Raw genomic sequence first — 9,677 nt, 5'->3', positions numbered from 1 at the left:
TTTGTAGACTAAATTCTCCTTACTCTTTGCAAGTGCTTTCCTAACATTTAAGTCATTCCTTTTTTTTTTTTTTTTTCCCTAAGAACTAAATGGATTACTTTTTATCTTGCCCTTGAGGGACATGAAAAACAATTGCTCACAATCCTCTTTGTAAGAACCTCTTCCATGTTTAAGCTCCCTGTCAGCCTTCTCTTTTCCATACCAAACCAGCCAGTTCTTTCAAGCCTTCCTTTTGTGTCACAGCATATACTTTTAAGTCTCACTTCTGCTGCCCTGACTGACCCTTAACAGGTGACGGCCCAGAGCAGGCAGAGTTTGAGGTCTCAGCGGCGTGAGCCAGGGCAGAGGCGTTACCTGTGGTGCACGGAGAATCTGCTGCGACACCTCCGGGAGCTATCAGCGAGGACTCGGAGCTACACAGACTTGCAACCTGCCCTCTGAGGGATGTTCCCTCTGTCCCCAGGCCCCATGCCCGGCCTGCCCGCCCCCGCCCCCGGCCCGGACCACGCTGCTCCCTGCGCTTACCCAGCCCCACAGCCCCGACCCCTCCTCAGCAGCTGCTTACCCCGACCCGCAGCACTTGCCCAGCGCGGCAGAAGCCGTGAGGAGGGCGAGCTCCCCCCCCCGCCACAGCACTGCGTGCATATTCGGGGTTTTGCTTTTTGAAATCATTCTGGTTTGGGGGGGGGGGGGTATTTGGGGTCTTTACGGGAAGCCCCCCCCCGAGGCAAACCAGCACACACCCCCTTCGGCGGGGGAGGGGGGGGGGGAGATTCTCACCTGCGCCCATGCCCGGGGCGGGGGGCGGCGCGGCGGGGCGGGGCGGGGGCGCGGAGGCGGGGCCGGCGGCGGCGCGGCGGGGCCGGCTGTACTCCGCAGCCCGCCCGCGGGGGCTCGGGCATCTCTGCGCGCCGGGCGCTGCGAGCGGCAGCCGCGCCGCGCCGGGCTCTGGGGGGCGGCGGCGGCGGCATGGAGGGCGCGTACCTCGCCCGGGAGCTGGCGCACGCCGTGCTGCTGCTGAGCCTCTTCCCCGCAGGTGGGAGCCGCGGGCGCGGGCGGGAGGCTGCGGGGAAAACTTCGGCGCCGGCGGGCCCTGCGGCGGCGGGAGGGGGGGGGGGGGGGGGAGGCAGCGGCGTGGCGGGAGTCGCGGCGGCAGCCCGCGGTTTGCCCCGGCATCGCCCCCCGCCGCCTTTGCGGGACGCCCCGGCGGGGAAAAAAAAAAAAAAAAAAAAAGAAAAAAAAAAAAAAAGTCCTTTGTTTGCAGTGCGCGGTTATCCGGGGCTGGGAGAGGGGTCGGCAGGGACCCCCCCACCCCCCACGCCGCCCCCATCGCCCCGGGCCGGGCTGTTTTGACAATAAACTCTCTGGTAATCGGTACAAAATGTCCCCGCCGTTAACAATAGGCAGGCAACGAGCCGCCGCCGTCAGGTGCCCGGCGCTCCCCGGGGGAGGTGAAGCCTCCCTGGGGGGGGGCTGATGGGCTCGCTGCCCCACTGCGCCCCGCCGGTGCGTCCCTGCCCCGGGGTCCCTGCCCCGCTGCACCCCGCCGGTGGGTCCCTGCCCCGGGGTCCCTGCCCCGCTGCGCCCCGCCGGTGGGTCCCTGCCCCGGGGTCCCTGCCCGGGGGTCCGTGCCCCGCTGCGCCCCGGCGGGTGGGTGCCTGCCCGGGGGTCCGTGCCCCGCTGCGCCCCGGCGGGTGGGTGCCTGCCCGGGGGTCCGTGCCCCGCTGCGCCCCGGCGGGTGGGTGCCTGCCCGGGGGTCCGTGCCCCGCTGCGCCCCGGCGGGTGGGTGCCTGCCCGGGGGTCCGTGCCCCGCTGCGCCCCGGCGGGTGGGTGCCTGCCCGGGGGTCCCTGCCCCGCTGCGCCCCGGCGGGTGGGTGCCTGCCCGGGGGTCCCTGCCCCGCTGCGCCCCGGCGGGTGCGTGCCTGCCCGGGGGTCCCTGCCCCGCTGCGCCCCGGCGGGTGCGTGCCCCGCGGTGCGGAGGGGCCGGGCCGGCGGCTCACCGCGGGACAAGGCATCAGAGCCGGTCTGCGCTGGCACTGCCGCTCCTCCGCGTTGAAGAGGAGGGCGAGCGGTGCCGCTCAGGCCCTCGGGAGGTCAGTCAGTGCTGAAACTTTGGTGCGTGGGGTATAAATTGAAAGGTTGCCTTCCACTTCCTTGATAAAAGGGGGTTTCCTTGCCTAACCTCACGGCCGTAGTGCACAGGGCTAGTGATGTTAAACACAGCACCTGGCTGCAGTGCCGGGCAACTTTGCACATGGCTTTTGGAGTTGCCGTGCAGCTTGTTGCATGGTTTGTAGCCTTAAGAGGCATCTGGAGGCCTACAGAGGAAGGTGCCGTAAGGAGCTTGCTGCTTAGCGCTTGAGGAGTTGCACCCAGGGAGGAATTTGGCCCTGTGCACCAAAGTCTGAACGCAGATAACGTGGAAGTGTATTTTGCTCCTTAGCTGAGAGCGAGCTGAAGATGCAGGGAAGCGATGCACAGGGCTAGGTGTTTGACGTCTGCTGCCACCAACAGAGAGGAACCTTGCAGAGCAACCGGTGTGAGAGCAGCCGGGGAGGGCTCCGCAAGTCTCTGCCCAGGCTGCTGGGAACAAATAAAACTAAAATACCAGGAACTAACAGTAGTGACAATTTACACTTCTTCATTGTAAGCACTTTTACTTTGGGATGTGAGAGGGGGCAGTAGTTGATTTGGGAACATTTTTGTTAATAGTTTTGTTTGGGTAACTTTCTGAGTTTTCTCCCTTTTGTTTATTGATAATCTGGAGTGTGATGCCTGCTGGTTTGGACTTTCCTACTGAGAAATACCCACATATGTCTGCAAAAAGCTAGTGCTCTGGCCACAGGGATGGGAGAGTCTCCTACCAATGGGTTATTCCTTGAAATAATAATATAAATAATAATAAAATTTAAAAAAATAAAAAAAAATCGAATAAAAACATTGAAATTATTAACACCCACCAACTTTCTTTACTTCATGTGTTTCTTGCCTGCACTTGAAGGTTGTCCTTCATCATAAGGTTAGACTGTGCTTAAGGAAAGCGTGAGAAACAGGTCAGACTGCCAGCATCTCCTGGAAGTCATGAGATGCAGGCCCCAGCGTACTGGAGAGGCAAGAAGGGAACCTGTCTTGTGATCCTTCCTCTGGTTCTGGGTTCAGACACTTACTTGCGGGAGACGTTTCACCTCAGGGGCATGTCAGATAAACTTGTGTAGACACAAATACACTGTGTAGTAGGCATAAATGACTTGCTGTTGCAAAAGACAACTGTCTTTGGGTACGTATGTGCATCATCTGTGTATCACACAGATGTAGAAATATTCAGGGCTAGTTTTGTGCTGGAGAAGGTATCAGAGTGATATCTGGCAGGGGCGCAGGAGCCATCAGAAGTGACAGGCAGGACAGAGCTGATCTGCTGTGCTGGATCACTTTGGAGCTAGCGTGACCCTGGGTTACTTTTGGGTTTGCCTCAGTGCAGACGCTTGGACTGGATGATCTCCCATAGTCCCTACTGAGACCCATCCTGTTGTTTATTGGTACATAAATTTATATTAAATATCTTTCTTTGGCTTTTAGTCAAGAGCTTCTTCCTTTGGTGGCAAGTAGGGAAGAAGGATGTAGAAAACAGAGCTTAATGTAGCTTCTTGGAGGGTAAACCGTTCATCTCCTCTGTCCACAGCCCCTTACTACTTTCTGTTTTTCTTGCGTCCTGACATATGCTTCCACTTTTCCCTCCATTTGGGCATTGCCTAGTCCTCCTTTTATGCAATGTTCTGGAACGATCTTTTCTCTGTGCCTCTCCTGTCCTCCCCCAAGGCTCACCCTCTCGCCCACCCCTCAGTACTCTGCCAGAGTCTCTGTGGCATTTCCATCCTGCGGTCATGGAAGGCTGGACATGGTTCCTTTCAGCATCCATCAATATAGCCTTGTTTTTCAGTCGGCTGCAGAGTAATAAGAGGCTCACCCTGTGCCCAGGGGGAAGAATGTCTGTTTTCATAATGCTTCCTGCTACCTGTCAGCCAGGAGGGAGGAGGCTTGAAGGAGGAAGATTGAACTTGATGAGGATTCTAATTGCTGTCACTCAGTTGCTGCCTTGATCCCCGAAAACGGTCTCAGTACACTGCCCTCCCTACTCCCCCGTTTCCACCTCTGCTCTCTCCTTCTCCTTTTCCTCCCTCCCCTGCGGCAGCGCAGATTGTCCTGCACAGAAATGTGGCCCAAAGCCACTGGCAGGAGCAGAATGGAAATGTCAAAGATTGCTCAATGCTCGACTCTTTTTCCTTCCGTTACAACTGGGAACCCTCTCACAGCAAGTGCGTAAGTGATTTTTGCTTCAGGCTTTATAATAAATAATGTGATAAATTTGGCAAGAAGTGAGACTCTCATTCGCATCCCGTTTAAGTACCATCCATAGAGACTGGAGGCATTTCCACGTGCTCATTCCGCAAGAAGGAGCCTCTCGTCGACAGATGACTGCAGCTGTAGTACCACTGGGTTATACTGGCTTTCCGTGGGCTTTCCACCTTGCTTCAGCCCTCCCAGAAACCTATCGTCGATTGTCCAAACAGTAATGCTGCTTTGCAGGTGCCTGGAGTGATCAAAGGGTCCTGAGTCACTTCCAGAAGGGACATACTGCACTAGGATACAGGTGGAATCGGAAAGGATATGTCTTTAGCACATGTAAACACAAACTAGGACAGGTCTTAGGAGGAACATCTGAATCATGTTCCAGTCGGTAGGAGTTTCTGGTAGTGAAACTTGTCCTTTTCTTTCTCTGATCTGTTGTGAGACTCTAATGATACCTCTATACTCTTTGGATTTCTGTCTGAACTATAATTCTTCATCAGCGCAAGCTATTCAGAAGATTTTTAAGGCATATCTGGAGCTGTCAAACTAAATACCAAATATTACGCATTTGTAGTTTGAAGGAAAGCTGCTTTCTAGCCTGAACATTCAGTCAACACTCTGGTGTAATCTGAAGGTAAGGAATAACAAATTCTGGATAAAACAAGAACTGCGCAGCATCAAGGAGTTTCAACATATATGTTTATCTATAATACACGACAACCGATCTAATCTCATATCAATCTTTTGTAGAAGAGAGGCAGTAATTGCTCAAGGTTAAGCCACTTTGCAGCTTTTTCTGCCTGTCCATGAAGATGAATGCCATTGCAGAGATCAAGTGTTGCACATTGTCTCGCTTTGTGTGTGTGAGACACATGATTTTACAGATGTTGTTTTCTTTTTCATCTAGTATAAACATCTTCCAGGATTTTGACTCATTTCCTTAAGTCTCTTTCAGCTGTTCAGAGAATGGCTAGAGGAAATGAGGTCTAATATCCTAATGCATTGCATTTACTCTAAGTACCCTCTCCCTTTAAGTATAAAACTGCATTTTTGTAATTTCTGAATGTCCTTCTGAATATTCCCCTGCACAAGAAACAACTTGCAGTTGTTTCTGTCCTTCAGAAACTCAGCTCCCCCTGATGAGTCTCTTCAGCCTTAAATAGAGCTTAAACTGTTCATTGTAACCTTAGGCAAAAGGGGAGAGACGATGCTAAAGGCATCTAATGAAAATGGTGATCCAGATTTCAGTGTATTACATCTTTTGGACATTTATTTAAGAAAATCCAAAGAGAATGCACGTGCAAATTACTAGGACTTAACATAAAAGGGGTAGTATTACTCTTCTATATTATTTGAATGCAGAAGTATTGTGGTTGGCTTTTTCAGTGACTTTTAGGAAACTAGAAGGGCTTTTTCCGAAAGGACCCTCTTTGACAATGAATCCTGCAAACAGTCATAAATGAACGCAATTTTACGCGTGTGAGTAGTCTCTTTGGCCGGTTGCCAAGCCTAATGGCAACCGAAGTGTATTGTTTGTCCCCCAGCCAAGATTGCTGCCGTTAAGTGATAAAAGCGTAAGGGGAGTGTAAACATCTGTGTTTGAAGGGAGAACGCGACTCCTGTTTTCTAGGGTATACCAATTAGAAAGCACAGTAAATGTTAATCTCTCAGCGGACTTACTCTTGGGGATTATATTGATTCATTCTGAAAACATAGGTTTTCAGATATACCTTTACATTGATTTTTAATGATGTTTTTCGTGTCGCAACAGAATTTTTTTGTGCACCACATAAGGCTTTTGGTTATATTATCTTTATGTTTTCTCTTATGGGCATGTAAATAATGGCAAAGTTTCAAATGTTGCTACCATGCTATGCAACTCCTGGGCTGCTCCATACAGATCATTCCTCAAAATTGTAACTAAAAAGAGGTAGATGTGGCACTTTCGGACATGGTTTAGTCTAGTCTACCCTTGATTGGTTTAGAGTGGACTTGGTAGTGTAGGTTAATGGTTGGACTGGATGATCTTAAAGGTCTTTTCCAACCTAAATGATTCTATGATTTAGTAAAATTATCAGCTACAGGGGGTTTTGCCATTGGAGGGGCTGACAGCGTTAAATGTCTATGACTTTAAATGTCATCTGACAGCTGAGTCCGTAATCATGTAATATCACCATTAAATATCTGATATGGAGAAGAATTTGCTGGTCAACTAGGCACTGACGGTTGTAAATCTAAGTGATAAAGAGGATGCATGGGCTGATTTAAGTTAAGAGGAGATGAAAACCGTGGCAGGGAAATTTGAAGGTCAGAGGGATGCATCTCTTACAGGTTCTTTGGAAGCCTGGCAAATGCCAGGTTAGTCCTACATCCGCTTTCTTTTCCCATCAGTAATTGTCTTAAGCTAAGAGTGCTCTTCCACTCATGCTGGGTGAACATGGTCCTCATGACATGGAGTGGACTTCTTTTAAAGAAAAGTTTTGTGCAAAAGCCACACTGGAAAAAAAAATGAAACTTTTTGGTTATAACCTGTCATTTAGAGCTTGCATGTTTCAGAGGAGGAGAAAGGTCCAAATGAGCTGTGTAATAGAAGTGTTTTGGGTATTCGCATGCTTAGGCCATGCAGAACTAACTAGGTTCCTGCTGAAGGGTATCATGAGATCAAAAACTTGCACTTGTCTCTCTTAATCTGTTTTTTGTTCAGTAGTTAATGGCTGCACCAATGTCACATGTTGAAGTTTTTGGCCGCAGCCCTCAGGACTAGAAGCTTCATTCTTTGCTGAATGGATTCTGACTTTCTCACGCATTCACCCGCCTCCCACAGCTGGGTTTCTAAGAGACACAGCAAGTCTTAGGATGCTCCTAGAGAACTGTAAGAGTAAGGCTGGAGGAGACCTGCAGAGGTCATCTGGTCTGTCCCCTGCTCTCCCCGGGTCAGATAGAGCAGATCTTCCCAGGTGGACTTTTATCTAACCTGCTCTAAGGCAGACTTGTGGTGCAGTCTACCACACATTTTTTCTACTGTTAAAGTTCAAAAGCTTCTCCTGATACCTAACCAAATCTCCCTTGCTGCTCGCTTAATTTCATCCATTTTTTTCCCTGCTCTGGTGGATATAGTGAACTGCCGATCACCATCCTCTTTAAAATAGCATTTTACACATTGACAATATCACATCTTTGACTTCTCTTTTCTGTGATGAACAGACATAACTTCTTCAGCCTTTTCTTTTGGTGCATCTTCTGTAACTCCTCCTCTTTTTCTTCTCAGCCCTCTCCAACTTGTTTGCATTTCCTCAAGATATGATATGTAAAATTGACATCTGACTCCAGGTAAGAAGTGTAGAGCTTCCAGGTTTAACAAAATAGTTACCTCCCCATCTACTGTGTGCTTCAATTTGATTCAAAGCATTGTAATCTGATTTTAATCATGATTTAAATCAGCCAACAGTAAGCCTCATTTTAACTGTTTTGCATTTGTACTTAATCATTTTGTAAAGAAAGGTTTAACCTCCTTTATTACCATTGAGATAAAGTTTTAATTAAATATAGCCTTTGCACTCAATGTTATACTTACTTTGATTAATCGCTGTGCCTGTATTTAAGCAATTATGTAGCTTGTTACAGATGCACTTACTCTGATTCTTCCTGTGTACGTTTTAGTATGAAAACAGAAAGTGTTGACATTTCTTGTATTAGATAATTGATTTTTTACGATGATTTACATCGATTACAATGAAGGAAACGAGAATGTTCTGAAATGTTCTTCCGTTAGATAAATAGCACCACATAGAAGCCAGCCAATTCAGAAGAAAAAACTCATTGAGAAATGTTTTGAAATAAAGAATTAATGTCTGAAAGGCCTATCTGTAGTCAAAACTGGGGTTTCTAATCTCTGTGCTGTAAAAATTTTAGAACTAGTCCATCTCATCCTCTTTTTATTCTTAGAATGGCAATGGAAAGAAACATTCATGGTTTTTTTTTTTTCAACTCCTGATCAGTAGCTCCTCTTTGAATGGACTAGTTGCTTAATTGACTTGTACTGAATGAACTGAAATAAAGAAAATATTTTCTCTGCACCTGCTAGGAAACTCCAGATGCCGAAGGCTGGTTTATTGCTGTGGCACAACCTGCCTAGAGGTGCTCAGCTACTGACTTCCATGAATTCAGTAGTGTGATTATCTTTAAAATGTTGGCAGCAAATGTACAGCTTGAATACTTTTTTGCCTTTGATTTTTTTTTTTAGTGATTAGAGGAGGTGTAAATTTTAATTTATGTTGTTGTATTTTCAAAATCAGTGTTGAATGTTTTTTACATTTTAAAAGGAAAGTAGGCATTATGAAAATGCTGCATTTTTACTTATAATATTAAATATGCAGTTTAATATGGTATTTTTACTTGAAGTCGTTCTGTTCATATGTCTTAGATGCTCTTCTGCACTAGGACGTGGTGCTGAGGCAGTCAGTTTCTGCTCCTCAGCGACTGCCCGATTGTCTACTTTTGCTGCCTCCTTATTTGCTATTTTATATGGCATGAAAGTGCTTTCTGTGGCTGGATGAGCATAACTTTTTAACTTTGAAAAGTAATTATGTTATCTTCAACAAAATAAAAGCTTCCTCCCGGTAGTGTTTATTGTAACACAAGCTGTTGAAGTTTCCTATTCCATAGCACGTCTGACTTCCAGGTATTATACATAACATTGCTGACTTTGCAATAATGCTAATATCACCATACCTAGGATTTGAGGTAAGCAGCATAATAAAAGAGGTCAAATGGAAGGAGCAGAAGTAAACCCTGTATTTCTGGTCTCCTCCCATAAACTAGGGACCATCAGAAGTGGGATTCCCTGCTTCGGCAGGTACGCAGGGTGCGCCCACAGCGCGATGCCCTCTCGTGTATCTCTCCGGGGGTAGGAAGGAGGGCCACTTTTTCAATAAGCAGCTACCTGTATATACCATGTATATGCAGTTTATGATAGGGCTTATTAGTAAACTAGGAAATACAGTACAATTGGTGAGCAAAATATGTAAGTGGGACTTCTGCTGACATTGGAGATTAAGTTCAATAGCCGAGTTACGTATCTCCTTGCCAGAAGACGACGGGGGAAACAAAACTGGGTTGTCAGAAAAATATCTAAGTCTCTGTATTCAAGGTACTTCCAAGACAACATCAGTGACAGATCTTGCTGAGTGTTAGCAAGATTTGTTTACCTTAGGAGGTTCTGAAGAACCTGCTGATGAATCCCCCAGAATTTGTCCTAGTCACAGTTTCAGAAGGCACGTGCAAAGATACTTCTGTAATACTAACACATTAAAAATGCGTTTATTAGGTTT

The 9,677-nt window shown here is 47.8% G+C and overlaps 1 protein-coding gene across 1 annotated transcript in view; it reads left to right on the top strand.

Annotated features, from left to right (window-relative positions):
• Positions 1-969: 969 nt before the first annotated feature.
• Positions 970-9,677, top strand: part of KIT (KIT proto-oncogene, receptor tyrosine kinase) — a 56,513-nt gene continuing 47,805 nt past the window's right edge. The window contains exon 1 of the mRNA XM_075709157.1: positions 970-1,036. Coding sequence (XP_075565272.1) covers positions 970-1,036 — 67 coding nt within the window. The remainder of the gene's footprint in view (positions 1,037-9,677) is intronic.

This window comes from Pelecanus crispus, chromosome 4 (genome assembly GCF_030463565.1).
Source record: "Pelecanus crispus isolate bPelCri1 chromosome 4, bPelCri1.pri, whole genome shotgun sequence".
Classification (NCBI taxonomy): Eukaryota; Metazoa; Chordata; class Aves; order Pelecaniformes; family Pelecanidae; genus Pelecanus; species Pelecanus crispus.
This window is presented reverse-complemented; position numbering and strand designations above follow the sequence as displayed.